General features: G+C 35.1%; 1 protein-coding gene across 1 annotated transcript; it reads left to right on the top strand.

Moving 5' to 3' along the window:
• The first annotated feature begins 1,244 nt into the window (after positions 1–1,244).
• On the top strand, positions 1,245–16,914 carry LOC140058990 (leucine-rich repeat serine/threonine-protein kinase 1-like). The gene is made up of 20 exons (XM_072104791.1): positions 1,245–1,304; positions 2,242–2,477; positions 2,669–2,954; positions 3,295–3,578; positions 3,941–4,162; positions 4,416–4,635; positions 5,103–5,240; positions 5,404–5,568; positions 5,681–5,938; positions 6,139–6,310; positions 6,567–6,703; positions 6,878–7,011; positions 7,166–7,417; positions 8,059–8,297; positions 10,529–11,514; positions 11,743–11,919; positions 13,469–13,612; positions 14,130–14,294; positions 14,475–14,594; positions 14,974–16,914. Exons 1-20 carry the CDS (start codon positions 1,254–1,256, stop codon positions 16,120–16,122), a joined length of 5,535 nt encoding a protein of 1,844 aa, XP_071960892.1. The 5' UTR covers positions 1,245–1,253; the 3' UTR covers positions 16,123–16,914.
• The last annotated feature ends 521 nt before the right edge of the window (positions 16,915–17,435 follow it).

Genomic DNA, 17,435 nt, shown 5'->3' with positions numbered 1-17,435 from the left:
TAGCCCCAAAACTTTGATTTGTGCATAATTTTTATAAAACAATAAAAATAATTCAATTTTTTAAAATATTTTTATTTGTTATACGTATCTTCATCAATATCCAGTTGGAAAAACGTATTCCATAAGAATTTCTTATAGAAAATATAGTTTTTATCATTGATTTGATAAAAAACACGAAACCCAAAATACCTGTAATGACGTCACATGACGTCATCAATATGCAAATTACTTTTTTTTTTATACCCAACTGTAGACTAACCCTTTGCTCATCACACACCACAAAAATAATTACACAATTATCTCAATTAGTATTTTTTTGCAATTAATTAAAATATCATATGTTTTTCTTAAATATATATTACGCACAGAGGTGGGAATAACGCTCCGCAGTGAAAGGGTTAATGTCCATTCGCATTTTAAACATTATGTCCATGAGAGTAATACCACATGTTTTTATGACTTAAGCTCTATTCACACTGGAACCATAGAATTGAATGTCTCACTTTTAAGTTTATGTTCATGCGAGTATACCTATGTTTTTTTATATTTTTTCGATTTAAGCTCCATTCACACCAGGTCTCTTAAACTTACCCAACTATAATTATAAACAAATTTAGTGTGTGAAGTTTTTTTTTTGTTTTTTTTTTGCTGTTTTTTTTCTCTATTCTAGCATAAAATTATAGGATAAAAACACAATAAAGTACCGAGACAGCAAACTTTTTTGGTCAATTAAACTTTAGAAGTTCATCTTATTATCTAATGACAAACCATTTCTGAATGAATTTTATTATTTTTAACAAGAATTGGAACATTCACACAAGATCCATTTTTTCTACTATATAAAAAAAGGCTCTTTCATAAATAAACTATAGTACAAAAGAATCTTACACTTAGAAATGCTCTGCAATTAATTAAATTTTAAAAAGTTAAGTCATACTTTGATTTGACCCGTCAAGTGGAAAGATCACGTCAGCTCAGCCTACGCAATTAACAGGATTACCCATGCCCTTTCTAAGTCAACCAATTATCTTAAACTTAATCTAACTCTTTCATTTTATTCACTATTTATGGAAATTTCATAAAATTTATTTCAAATTAGTTAATAAATAACCTGCTTAAAATTAATGCCAATTGAATCAACTAATCGTGTACAATATACACTTACAGGAAAACACTTGGAAGCGGCACAAATTATAATCGAAAATAAACTTCAAGATGTCACTTTGGAAATCATTGAAATGTTCCCAAACGAAATGACAAACCTGATGGAGAGATGGGTACAACTTTACGGACAGGAATCCCAGGTAGTATTAACAACTACAACATTCTTTTTTTAGTAATTTATGAAAGAATCTAACCAAAAGAAACTATGATGTTGAAACTGTTAAGCTCTGTATACACTATCAAATGTGTTTGTGACAAAAACAATAGATATATAGACATGATGACATCATATCACATGGGCATATCACTACCATATATATGCATATCACTACCATATTTGTGTATATCACTATCATATTTGAGCATGTTACACTTTTTTTGTCAAACTAGTTTAATAGTGCTTTAGAAACTTTATAATCCGTCATTATAATGAATGATAGATTATTTTTTAGCCATGAATAACATCCTGGTTATAGAGTAGACCTTGAGTTGAACCCAGTACCCTTGGATTTGAAGGGAAGTACAGTATGTTAACACCATGCATGGTCAAGGATTACTAATACAATAATCATGATTAAAAGATACGCCCAGTGCCTAAAGCTCTATCTATACTTATCAAACTAGTTTTACAAAAAAAGTGTGCCCAAATATGGTAGTGATATACCCAAATATGGTAGTGATGTGACATCATCATGTCCATATATGGGCACATCACATTTTTGTGTCACATAAAGTTTGATATTGTAGACAGAGCTTTAAAGGAGTGTTGATGTTTGAACAGCATAGATAATTAGTGGATATTTTAGGCTCATTCTGTAATAGGATTTAGTGGTTCTTGTCCTACAACCCACATACTATTATGGTAAAGCTTTGACTACACTATCAAACTTTATGTGACAAAAACATGTGATGTGCCCATATATGGATATGATGATGTCATATCACTACCATATTTGGGCACTTCACACTTTTTTTTGTCAAACTATGTCCTTGAAAGTATAATGAACTCTCTGTATTAAAATTGTTTTATAACATTTTATCAAATTAAATTAAAAAAAACTTAATTTATTATTTTAGAAATTGAAAGCCTACTGGAGTGGTAGAGGTCTTCATGGCTTTCTTGGAACCTGGATTAAGGAGCCTACATACAGCGAATATCTGTTTTCCATCGACCTATCAGATAATCATGACCTGCGTCGTGTTCCGCCTGAATTGATCTGGTCACATCCATATTTGGAAGTGCTTGATATTTCTAACAACTGGCTAGAGAGTCTGCCTGAGCCTCTTCAGCCAGACGTTTCCAGTAACTCACGGTAATTTTGACACACTTGTACCTAAGTTTTCAAATAAAACAATAGATTAAATATTTGTAATCTCTTTCAGAAAATAATAATTTCAAGGTAATTTTAACAGAGACACACCTAAGTTTTCAATTTACACAATAGAGTAAATATTTGTAATCTCTTTCAGAAAATAATAATGTATGATTTTTTTTTTTATGTAGGCTTGTTGAAATTAATGCGTCTAGAAATGAGTTGCATGCTGTACCCTTGAACTACTTTAATTTACCCCACCTACAGGAATTCGACCTGTCACGTAATCTTCTCACCACGCTACCAAAGTCATCAACGTCTGGTCTTTGGCAATGCCCCGCTTTATCCGATCTCGACATTTCTCGTAATCAACTCTCAGCCATCCCTAAAGCAATAGAAGGTGCTATACAACTTGCCAAGTTGAATATTGCGTACAATAAGTTGACATCTTTGCCGTCCAGTTGGAACTGTCCATTGGTAAGATTATATTTAATGTTTTCTTTCATTCATTTCGTCTTTATACTGAAGCACGTTGGCATTGTCCGCCCACGCGTTCACATTATCATTTTTCCCATTGTGGTAATGTAGTTCTGAATAGCCTCTAGCTGTTTTTATTATCAAAGTAGCTATTTCCCTTTTCCGATCTTTATCATTTTTTATTTTATTTTTCTCATCTTCTTTCGCTGTGAGCATTTTCAGTACACAACACCAGCAATCCCTACTCGTATACCCTATATATGACCTCATTATCCCTACTCTTTTGAATAGGATACAAGAAATAAATTCATATATCAAGTACATTTTTTGTTTTTTTTAGGAGCGACTTCACGCTGAATATAACGCAATTGAATCTCTGCCTCCTGACTTTGACAAATTCTGGAAACGAACACTACAGTACTTAAACCTTGCCAACAACGGCGTTGAAGTAATTCCAAAATGCATCACTGAACTCATAGCTCTAAACTCACTTAAGTTATCTCGCAATAAGATTGTATCATTACCCACAATGCAAGACTGGAAGGTTCAAAGGTTAAAGCACTTGGATCTGTCTCATAACTTGTTGGTGTTTCATCAACCTCAGCAAATACATTCACCTGAACAGTAAGTGGTCAACGAGAAATAATTAGATTATAGAGGGTAGTATACCAATATGAAAATACACACATCAAAAAGTAATGTAAATCTCTATTTGTTGAGAACTGAACTTATGCTTTGTGATACGTGAAGTATTTTGGAAAAAAAATAATTGTGAAAATTGAGTTAACTATTAATAGCATACTAATAATAAAAGTCGTAACAATTATATTTGTTGTTATTGTAAAGCTCTGTCTACACTATCAGACTAGTTTGACAAAAAAAGTGATATGCCCAAACATGGTAGTGATATGCCCAAATATTATAGTGATATGACATCATCATGTCCATAGATGGGCACATCACTGAATGTTTTTTTTCTCTTAAAGATCATCTTTATCCAAACTGCGGAAGAATTTTCTGTCGATCCGCGCTTTCAGCTCTTCCTCACCAGAAGAACAATCGTGCAATATTCAAACGCAGACTTCACTAGACTTCCCAGCTGAGATACAAGATAGTCTGACCATCCTGTCCTTAGCTCACAACTCAATAGAAGCAGTCCCAGACGGAATTAGTACAATGTGTTCCTTGGCTGAACTGGACATTAGCGGGTGAGTGTACTTTCTTTCGTAAAAAATTATACCGAACTCTCTGAAAACCAGAAACTCTCCCATAATCAAACTTTTCTTGAGGTCCAAAAAGTCCCAAATTCATTTTTACCATTAAAAACACATTCTGATTACCAGACTTTCCAGAAAACCAGACATATTACGCCAGCCCAAAGGTGTCCGGTATTGGGAGAGTTAACCGTATTATTAAGAAAAGTCAATGCACATTATTGACTTGTGTAACATTTCTTTACAGAAATTCCAAAATACAAACTCTTCCAGAGGAACTTGGACTTTTAAAGAACTTGGACATCTTGCGGTTTGAAGGTGTGCGCCCGACCAATCTACCACAACACTTGATACCTGAAGCTGTGTCCAAGAAAGTACTAACAAAAGATGTTCTGCGATACCTGAGGAATAGTTTACGAAAAGCTGTCCGCCATCTTGGAATCAAACTGCTTATTGTTGGTCCGGAGGTGAGAAACTGAAACACATTACAATATTCAGCAAAATAAAAACTTGTTTCTGATATTTTCTACTACTTCTACTACGTCATATTAGGTAGTGATATTGGGTAGATTAGAACCCCTCCTTTAGGACAACAACCCTAAGGAGACTCTTTCCTGTAAAACGAATGAGGAGCACTATGGCTAACCCGTACTGAAGGGGACACCCCTATTAAAAGGACAGTGGCCGTATTCACCATTCACACTTAGGCTAAGGGAAACACTTACCCGTAAAATAAAAAAAAATCTCTTATTTAAGTGAATACAATTTAAGTGAAATACTTAAAATTTAAGGGAAATATCTCACTTAAGTGTGATTGGTGAATACGGCCACTGTGTCCCCTTAATAAGGCTAACCCGTACTCAAGGGGACACCTCTATTAAGAGGACACACAAGTTGACAGTATTAATAGAACAATGTGTGTTTCTTTTATTAGAAAAGTGGTAAAACAACTCTGTTAGCAAGCCTTAAGAAGGTGTCCAAGAAGGATGTGTTAGAGACCAAGATTGATAACTCATGCATCAACATTGGAGAATGGAAATTGCGAAATGTTTCTAACAAAAAATCTGCAAAGGTTCGTACCAGATAGTTTTAAACCTCTTATCTGCTTGCTAGTGTACAACATATTGCTATTAAAATGTATGGTACCACTACCTTAAAAACTGTAAAAACGTGAACGAATGTGATTCATTTTAATAGATATATTTTTACTGATCTAATTATTAATTTCTTTTCAGGATGTTGATATTATGGTTACCTATTGGGATTTATCAGGAGCCGAGAAATTTGACACAATTAATCAGTGCTTTTTGACCCCATACGCCCTCTATCTTGCGGTGTGGGATATGACGGAAGGTATAGAAGGAATTGAGAAGCTACGACCTCATCTTCTGAATATTCAGGTAAAAAGACCGCAACTCGTTTCTTTTGTATCATGCTAGAACCACAGTCATACTACCTTCTACGTCCATGTTTATTTTAAAAATTGATTTTCCAATTTGTTTAATTTTCCAGGCCAGGGCACCAAAGTCAAACGTAATTCTCGTAGCCACTCATAAAGACGATTACACCGGTTCAAACGAAGACAAACAGAAATTGATGGAGCATATCAAATCCAGCTTCATCCACAAGGATGGCTACCCCCATATAGATGGAGTGATTACTCTGGCAGCCACACAGCCCACCAGCGATCCTATTAACAAGCTAAGGGAGTTGATCTACACCGCTGCTACTATGCTAACAGATGGCAAAGAAAGGCTTCTTCATAAACAGGTAACTAATGTTAAGTTTAATTTCCTGGCCACTATTCAGCTTAATGCAAATATCACGTAGTATACCCTGATTACTATAGGAGCAGTAGTTCCTATGATGAGCTAAAAATGGTTCCAAAGTACCAGGTATGCATCATGTAACATTGTTTTCCGTTGCTCTCACGAAATCTTGTATTTTTCAACAATCTTGTTATCTTGCAGATTCCATTGAGTTATATCAAGTTACGAGAAAAGATTCTTTCCATGAAAGAACAGCTACTAAAATCAGCAAAAGAGGACGCTCGTCCTCCCGTGATGACGGAGGTAGAGTTGAACGAACTTGTAAAGCAAATACCAGATAACGACATCTCCACCGACGACGACCTCCAACAAGGTTAGTTCACCCTCCCTGATGTGACAAAAAAAGTGTGATGTGCCCATATATAGACATGATGATGTCATATCACTACCACATTTGAGCATATCACTACCATATTTAGACACATCACACTTAGACATTTACTACAACTACCTTTACTAGTCTTTATTCATACTACTATACTATGCAATCCTTCAAAGATCTTGGCTGCAATGTTTCGAGCGAGTTTTGTTTTCCATTTAGGCTGACAGTTTCTTTCCTTGTTTTTCAGCGGTGCTTTTTCTTAACCACACTGGAACCATCTTACATTACAATGAGCAGCTTCATGGTTTGAACACAGTCTATTTCCTGGAACCAGCTTGGCTTAGTAGCATCCTGTCTGTTGTAACCAGATTGCAGCCTCATTTAGTAAGTATCGGAAAATAGACTGATTGGTCAGTGTGTTTTGTTAGTTGTGTTCTAAATTTATAGTATGTATCAAAAACAAACCTTTAGGTTTTTAAAACAACCTGATCAGTAGCAATTTCTAAACAATGTTTAGTTGTGGCGTAAATTTATTTCTACAATGTTATGCATTTTTAGGTAGAACAGGGAAGAATTGAGAAGAACACATTAAAGGAACTATTATCAAAAAATGGATGCAGGGATGATTTGACCGAACGATACATACAGTTGCTGGCTAGATTTGAAATTATTCTACCATACGATGACAACAAGTAAGAAACAAATCTTTTAAACAATCGTTTTTTTTTGCCATTCAAAATGTCCTCATATTGGTCAATAAAAACAGTAAATAAACCTTGTTTTAGGCTTAAACAAATTTGACAATATAAAATGACAATGTGACAATTATAATTTATCAACTTTTAGATTTATAATTCCATCAAAACTCCCAAAAGAGAAACCAGGATTCATCTTGAATACAACAAAATTTGGCAAGAAGTCGCTGAAGATCCAACGACTGTACAAGATGGCATTCATTCCAACTGGATTCTGGAGTCGTCTTGTGTCCAGGCTCATCGTCAACCTGCAATGGCTTGAGAGCACCGGTAGTGGCAACAGTTCTAAGCATGTCAGGAAGAAGTTGAGGAACATGACACTTGGAGGATCAACCATTGTCAAGTAATTAAAGCATCTCATAATGTCTTCTTTTTTACTTGTAATTGAATAAAAAAAACTATTGATGTAACCTATATTCCCTATGAAATTTTGTTATATAAAAAATTGACATCGACCAGATGTCAAATAATAAAATAATAAAAGCATCTCATAATGTCTTCTTTTCTAAATAAAAAAAACTATTGATGTAACCTGTACATGTTCCCTTATGGCATTTTGTTATATAAATTTCTCGCAATTATAATTTTACAAAATTAGTTTATACATGTATTTTTTCATTCATTTATTAAACACAAATGGTCAAGGAGTTGCAGCTGCAAACAGAGCAGCACCGTAATACTGTAGTGTCCAAAATCATAAATTCATGATCTTTGTCATGTTTGTCCAATAATAGCATTGACATTTGATTTGATTGATCAAGCCATCCAGTTCTTCTTTTTAGTATTGGTATTTATTTATTATATTAAGCTTTATTTACATATCGCTTTACACTTACAAAATGGTAAAAACAACATCAAAAGCAAAACGAGATAATAAATACAGTAAATACCCCAAAAACATATAAAAAACAATCGAAGTTCAGTTGTGGTTATTTGCAGAAAACTTAACAATATTAGTTTTATCTTTTCTTTTTTCCTTTACAGACGGCAGTCATTTATCATGGCAGGTTTTAAATGGGATGGACGTCAGACAATCTACTGGCGTCAAGGGATTGCTGTCACGCAGGGAGGCAACAAGGGCTTCTTTATTGTCGAGCCTTACTACTTTTATCCTGATGGATCTATGGGAATCAGTATATCCATTGAAAGTTACTTTGGTGATTTCTCTCCAATGGGATTCATCGTGGATCAGATAGAGATGTTGATACAGGAATGGTATCCAGGTAAGTCTGCTGTATGTGCTATACTTGTTAACAGTGCCATAAGTAAAACATTTAAAGTAATTATGTCAGATCCCTCCGTCCACCATTACCTTGTCTTTAGTAAGACAGGGCGTTTAGTGTACCCAAGATGGAAAACCAATAGGATGAGAAACTCGTTTCTCTCTACTGCAATGAGGCAATTCAATGAAACATGGAAATATTTTATGCTATACCCTTACACACACCAATCTTGCTATACCCTTACACACACCAATCTTGCTATACCCTTACACACATCAATCTTGCCATACCCTTACACACACCAATCTTGTTATACCCTTACACACACCAATCTTGCTATACCCTTACACACACCAATCTTGCTATACCCTTACACACATCAATCTTGCCATACCCTTACACACACCAATCTTGCTATACTCTTACACACACCAATCTTGCTATACCCTTACACACATCAATCTTGCCATACCCTTACACACACCAATCTTGCTATACCCTTACACACACCAATCTTGCTATACCCTTACACACACCAATCTTGCTATACCCTTACACACATCAATCTTGCTATACCCTTACACACACCAATCTTGCTATACCCTTACACACACCAATCTTGCTATACCCTTACACACACCAATCTTGCTATACCCTTACACACACCAATCTTGTTATACCCTTACACACATCAATCTTGCTATACCCTTACACACATCAATCTTGCCATACCCTTACACACACCAATCTTGCCATACCCTTACACACACCAATCTTGCCATACCCTTACACACATCAATCTTGCCATACCCTTACACACACCAATCTTGCTATACCCTTACACACACCAATCTTGCTATACCCTTACACACACCAATCTTGCTATACCCTTACACACACCAATCTTGCTACAGTATACCCTTACACACACCAATCTTGCTATACCCTTACACACACCAATCTTGTTATACCCTTACACACATCAATCTTGCTATACCCTTACACACATCAATCTTGCCATACCCTTACACACACCAATCTTGCTATACCCTTACACACACCAATCTTGCCATACCCTTACACACACCAATCTTGCTATACTCTTACACACACCAATCTTGCTATACTCTTACACACACCAATCTTGCTATACTCTTACACACACCAATCTTGCTATACCCTTACACACACCAATCTTGCTATACCCTTACACACACCAATCTTGCTATACCCTTACACACACCAATCTTGCTATACCCTTACACACACCAATCTTGCTATACCCTTACACACACCAATCTTGCTATACCCTTACACACACCAATCTTGCTATACTCTTACACACACCAATCTTGCTATACCCTTACACACACCAATCTTGCTATACCCTTACACACATCAATCTTGCCATACCATTACACACATCAATCTTGCTATACCCTTACACACACCAATCTTGCCATACCATTACACACATCAATCTTGCTATACCCTTACACACATCAATCTTGCCATACCATTACACACACCAATCTTGCTATACCCTTACACACACCAATCTTGCTATACCCTTACACACACCAATCTTGCTATACCCTTACACACACCAACCTTGCTATACCCTTACACACACCAATCTTGCTATACCCTTACACACATCAATCTTGCTATACCCTTACACACATCAATCTTGCTATACCCTTACACACACCAATCTTGCTATACCCTTACACACACCAATCTTGCCATACCCTTACACACACCAATCTTGCTATACCCTTACACACACCAATCTTGCTATACCATTACACACATCAATCTTGCCATACCCTTACACACACCAATCTTGCCATACCCTTACACACACCAATCTTGCCATACCCTTACACACACCAATCTTGCTATACCCTTACACACACCAATCTTGCCATACCCTTACACACACCAATCTTGCTATACCCTTACACACATCAATCTTGCTATACCCTTACACACACCAATCTTGCCATACCCTTACACACACCAATCTTGCTATACCCTTACACACACCAATCTTGCCATACCCTTACACACATCAATCTTGCTATACCCTTACACACACCAATCTTGCTATACCCTTACACACATCAATCTTGCTTGTATTTTGTATTTTAAACAATGTATTTTATATATGCAGATGTGGAAAGGGTATGTGTTGCGATTTAATGTACGAATCTTTTTCCTTTTTCTAGGGTTTAGTGGTGATGATATACTGGGTGGTACCAAGTTGTTAGAACGTCTTGTACTTTGTTCAGATTGCTTTTCGAAACAGAAAGGCGACGTGAGCGTTCGCCAATCAGTATCCGACGGCTCTATCCACACTTTCACACTGACAGAGTGCGCTGTAGCTGTGTGCACAAACGCAATGTACTTAAAGTGTCCAAACCATGTTGAACAAGAAGTTCCACTGAAGTTCCTAGTTCCAGATCTGCTTCTGGAAGACATCTCAGTCACGAAAATCCATGACGACCATCTGCAGTTAATTAAGGAGTTGAATTCTGGGGGATTTGGAGTTGTTTATAAAGCCAAGTACAAGATGGAGATTGTTGCTGTCAAGAAATACCATTCAGCTCCGTCGAAATCAAAGGTGTGGAGAGAAGGAACTCACAGCCAGTCATCATCTGGAGGAGAAGAAAGCAAATCAAGAACAAACTCTCTTGGACTGCCATCAGTGGAAGATCTCTCAGAGAAAGAAATCAATGACATCATTAGAAGTCTTTCACAACTGCGAGCAGAAGTATCTTTGATGTCTCGATTACATCATCCATTTATCGTCTCTCTTATTGGTTTATCAATTTCAAAACTTTGTTTCGCAATGGAGTATGCTCCGCACGGTGACCTCATGTCATATCTGGATGATCAGAACAGTCGTCGATGTGCTTTAGCGAAATTTGGAGTTGCTGAGCAGGGTTCCCCCTTAGATATGAAGCTAACTTATAAGATTGCAAACCAGATAGCATGTGCTTTGGCTTATCTACACAAGAAAAGCATCATTTACTGTGATCTGAAAACAGACAATGTTTTGCTTTGGTCACTGAATGTGGATGATAAGATAAATGTGAAAATGACAGATTATGGCATCTCAAAGGTGAACATCATGCAAGGGGTTAGGACATCGAAGGGTGCGCCAGGATTTCGAGCTCCGGAAGTAGAGAGAGGGATGACCTTTGACCAAAAGGTAAACAGTCACTACTAATTATTTGTTTTCCAATAATAATGTCATCTATATTTTATTCAATTCATAATAAAGTAAAATGGACACTTGAAAGACAAATTAAAAGACATTTTTAAGAAAAAAGAAAAGAATTAAAAAAGAAGAAAAATTAAAATTTTGTATACTAAATGGTATAATGTCCTTGTTTTAATTGTTATTTTAAAATTACTATTAATTTTTCTTGATTTCCAGGTTGATATTTTTTCCTATGGAATGGTTCTGTACCATCTACTAACAGGTATGCCTCCATTCCATGATCAAGGAAGAGGTGAGATCTCCATGGCGATACGGAACAACCAACGACCAGGTTACAAATTCAAAGAATTCAATGTGGTACCAGAATTCCCACATCTTGAGGAGATTGTTCAGGTAACAACAATAATTGATAACATTAATAATCATTATAAATGCTTGCCGTACTGATATAGTCACTATCCTAGTATTCTATCTATTTCCTGTTTTATTTTTAATGTATCTGCTCTCGGATTTAATGACATCACAATATTATTATGCCACATTTCCTTATATGGTCATAAAATCATGTTTTCCTTAATATGGTTATTATATAAAGTTTGCCTAATATGGTCATTGCTGAGCTCTCCTAATATGGTCATTGCTGAGCTCTCCTAATATGGTCATTGCTGAGTTCTCTTCCGTATTGAGTGCATTTCGTGTTATTGCACTTAGTGCAGTAATAACTGTTGTGTTTTATTATTGTTATTACTAACAAAAGCCTAATAAAAACATAAGAAATGGTTTAGTTTTGACAATTTAGTTTCTATGGCCCTGTTTCTGCTGCCAACTAAATGCCGTATATTATACGGTATTTTTTGAATACCGTATATATACGGTATATTTTTGGCAGCAGAAACTGCGCTCATAAAAAATATACCGTATTTTGTATACCGTATTTTCCCAACAAAATTTGTGGATAAAATACGGTATTTACAAATTTATACCGTATTTTTTGTACCCGTTTCTGCTGCCAATAAAATATACCGTATTTTTTTTTTACATGACAAAAGGTCACCATTCGTGTTTTTATTTTCTGTCGCTGTTAGCTGCTTTACACACATGTATAGATATATTCGGCGAAAATGTGGAGCGAATACGTCACAGTTTTACTAAATAAATGTGTGTGGGGAAGCTAAAATGTCTGACCAACTAAAAGGTAATAAAAGGGACAACCACATTTATAAAGACATTTCTAAAAAAATAAAGCAGGAGTATGGAATAAACTTGTCTCCAAAGCAAGTAAACTCAAAGCTGAAGAGCCTGCGAAAGCAGTAGGCCTACAACATTGCAAAATACAATAACTCGGGGAGGGAACAAATTAATTGTCCCCATTACGATGTTTTCTGTGCTCTCACAACATCTCTATCACTAGGGCTAGGCTGTTGAAAGTGAGACGTAAAACTTCCTTTATTGCGACTTTTAATTATCGATCAAATAAATGAATGGCAATTTGGGTAAAAAAGATGAAATTTAACACGACCACCCAAGAAGTATTGTTAGCAGAAACGGGGTACTAAAAAATACGGTATAAAAAATACCGTATTTTATACCGTATTTTTATACCGTATTTTGAGCAGTTGCAGCAGAAACAGGCCCTATAATTGTTATTTCTTTGTTTCTATAACCAGATATTATGATATTAAAGTTTAAAATAGCATAATGGTAAAAGATAAGAAAAGAAAAACAATTTGTTTCTTTATCAAAATAGTTAGTAGTTGATTTAATAGGGCCTACACATTAACACTATAAAACAATCAGCAATAAGAAAAAAACAATCACTGAATAGTAAACTGAATGGCTACTGGTCAAACTGACCATTACATTTTTATCTTTTGAACAATCACTGCATAGTAACTGAATGGTTACTGGTCAAACTGACCATTACATTCTTATCTTTTGATAGGCATGTTGGAGAGATGACCAGCAAGCTAGGCCTTTTATAGGTGAAGTACTAACAGCATTTAAGGACCCTAGCTTCCTAGTAATCCAGCAGGTTATAGAGCATAAGGAACCCATTGATTGTATCTACAGCTCTGTCACTAACACAGTGAGTAAATCTAGCAAATACATTGTTATATCAGTCCACATCATTTGGTTATTACAATGCTACATTTTAATAGCGTAAAGGTCAGAGCACTTTTCTGTAACATATTATTGTGTCCCACATGCCAATATCACAGTTCATATTATACATGCCGCCCTAAGAGAAAATGTAAACATAAGGAGAAATTCTAAACTTCCTAGCGACAACACTAAAAATAGATAAGTTTAAAGCTCTGTCTACACTAACTTTATGTGACAAAAAAATGTGATGTGCCCATATGGACATGATGATGTCATATCACTACCATATTTAGGTATATCACTACCATATTTGGGCACATCACACTTTTTTTGTCAAACTAGTTTGATAGTGTAGACAGAGCTTTAGCAGTGGCATTATATGTGAGTCATTCAGCCGTTGATGTACTATGTTTCAAATACACATAACATTTTTTATGTTATTCTTTGCATAAATAACAAAATGCGTGTTTATAAATTCATTTATAAATTCACAATTTTAGGGAACATATGAATTATGGACTTGGACAGGAACATCAACATTCCGTAAACTTAGAAGAACATCAAGAAAAAAGGAAAAAGAAATTGGAATGGAAGAAAAAAATATACAGGGATCTACAGTCACATGCATGATCAAGATAGGTCAAAGTATCATCTTGGGTTCAAAGGTTAGATTTCAATATACAATTATAATCTGGCCAATCACATCCACCCAAAGGATACTTTTCTATTCTATACAAGTTTTTATATGGCGCCTTACAGAGAACAGAGCGCCTAATTCAATAATAATGTAGAGTTCCAAGTTATAATCTATACTTAATTCTAATTTACATAAATTTTCTATGTAGACCGGCAGAGATGGAGTGATCCAAGTTTTGACCACCCCTGCAGGTGGAATGGAACATTCTGAAATCTTATGCAAAACGAACTTATCGTCAGCCCCTAATTGTATGACGTATGCAAAAAAGGTATTACTATTGTTTTTATTTAAACACGCATCCTAAACTTTACAAGTGGATTCCATGCTTACTAAACTAATACAGTCGACTCTCCCATTCCTCTGAAAACCGGAAACTCTCCCAAAACCAGATAATGCTCAAAGTCTAAAAGTTCCCAAATTCATTTTGACCATCTTAAAAATACATTCCGATTTACCAGACTCTATGGAAAACCAGACATACAGTATACAATTTTATTTTATTATAACCTCTGCCAAGGAGGTTATATTTTTTGTTATATGATGACTAGAATAAAACAACAAACAAGAAGAATTATATAAAAAACTTAATTTCAAACAAATTTATATTATTACTGTGACTGTAATTTTACAATTTTTTTTATATACAGGATGACACCTCATCTTCATATCACATTTTCATTGGCCTTGATGATGGTCAGTTATCTATATTTAAGTATGAGGAAAAAGACAGTATTGATGGTCCATTGATAAATCCCCCTGATTGGACATTGGTCAAGACCATGGCCCTAAATATGGACCATGAGCCATGCAATTGTATGGTCAGTGTGAAAAGCATTAACGAAATCTGGATAGGATCAAAGAATTTTATTCATATAATAAGCTGTGTTGATCTAAACCAGTTAGAACCAGTTCAATGCGGAGAGAACGAGAATATGGCAGTGAAGGTCATGGAGTTGAAAGACAATAAGCTATGGTGTTCTTGTGGCTCCCCTGCCAACGTGTATCAGTATGACGTCAGAACTCGCAAATGTGTTACCACCTTCCATTGCTCTGATTCAGCACAGGGCTGGGTCATCACCATGGATACAGGCAATTCTTATAAAGGTGGAAGGTTAAAGTTGAGGTCAAATGAGTCACAAGACATGGATGATTCTGGGGTCAGCGAAAGTGATAATAAAGAAGAAGAAGATCGTAAATTAGCATTTAACTTTGGACATTATTCTGAAAATGATGATGAACAGGGTGAGCAGCGTAAACAACCAATCAGAAACTCGAGTTCAAGTGTTCATATTTGGGGCCAGCAGAAAAATGGGAAAACATACACAGAATTTCTTAGGGAAAATTCTCAAACAGCTTGTAAAATCAAAGCATTATTAGTTGTCAAGGATACGCTATGGGTGGGGCGTAGTTATGGTGATATTCTCATCATTAATATTCATGAGGATAGTCCATTCCATTACAAATATGGGGAAGTGTTAGGGTTAATTTCGACATACAATCTTACCCAGACCGATATCGGTATTGTGGAAAACTTTATACCAATTGGGTCGGACCAAGTGATTGCGTCACGCCTGCTGCCCCCTGTATGCGAGTCCGACATGATTCAACTTGCTCAACAGAACCATTCAGCAAAACCAAGACAGCAACTGCTTTATTTGAAAGCTTGGAGCAGCGAGGACTTTTATTGGTTTGAACGAAATAACAGAAAGCTGGTGGAAACCGAAGTGAATTGGCCGCAACGTAGACACACTTCTGAGAAGAAGCTAGCAACAACTAGTCTTGACGTCACAATTTGAGATAACTTTCCAAATATATTTTAATTTCCTCTTTTAATGCTCTAGGCCAACTTATTTTAATGTTTTTAAATGCGACGTAACGCCTTTTTATGTTGGGGGTGAGGAGAGGCACTCATTCTTGGTCATAAGTCTTTTTTAAATTACATTTAACCAGGAAATAGAAGTATTAGCAACTAAATTACAATATTAATGACTATCACTATCACTATTATGATGATAAAAACTGAAACAGTTTCATAAATTTATACATTAAATCTTTTTATTAAGATTGTTGATACTTAATAATTGTTATAGTCTACAGTGTATTAATATATAGGCCTAAAAAGTGAAATATTTGCTACACTACAATACTGTTCTTATTTATAAATTATTTATTTTTATAGTACTGTATAATCAGATACTGTAACTGTGTATACTAAACGAGTAACTTATGATCGTTTTACCAAATGGCCAATATTAATCATCAAATTAAAATTCAAAGTTTTTGTTCAGTAATAAATTGGCCTTAAAGACGTAATTTTTATACAATCTCATAATGTCATAGAATTAATAACTTATATTATTTTATGTCTAAAATCGCAAACATGGTCGTACTTAGTCATTCCATAAAATAATTAAAGCAGATACTGTGAAATAATATATAATGTATATTGTGTGTGTTTATAAAATATTTATATATAGAACAATATTTGTGTAATATAATAATGGATGTTAATGTCTTATAATGCTAGGAATGTATATTTATATGTAAAGCACGCAATGTAATAATGTATAAGATACAATAATAAATTATACACATTCTATATTATATGTCTGTGATATTCTGATTTGTGTAGTTTCGGATCCAGCAAGGGACGACAGACAGCTAAACCACTTATGTGTCTTGTCTGTTATATGGGTGTTATAGACCGGCAAAATGTTACCCCATCCTCATTCGAATATGTTTTACTAGCAAGTAGGCCCCTAAGCACCGTGATGAAAAACTACGAAAACTTATCATCAATCATTTACAGTCTTTGGCTTAAATAACTATTCAAACTATCTTCTTCAACATTCGAGTGTGTATATTTCTTATGGATGCACCTTCCACTTGGTCGAGTGCCACTGTTGTAAAAGTGTAAACTCCAAATAAATTATTATCATAAACGTAAAAGATAAAACAATAATGATAAATACAGTAGTATATAATTTTCAATTATGGTATTATCGAATTAGAGCATGTTATAATGAGTGTACCTTATAATGCATGTATTCTGAATTAACATAGGATATTAAGCTGGTGATGTGTGTTCTTTCTTCATTTTATCTGTTTT

The sequence above is a fragment of the Antedon mediterranea genome, chromosome 9 (genome assembly GCF_964355755.1).
Source record: "Antedon mediterranea chromosome 9, ecAntMedi1.1, whole genome shotgun sequence".
Lineage (NCBI taxonomy): Eukaryota > Metazoa > Echinodermata > Crinoidea > Comatulida > Antedonidae > Antedon > Antedon mediterranea.
The sequence above is the reverse complement of the archived record's forward strand: the minus strand, read 5'-3'. Positions and strand labels throughout refer to the sequence as shown.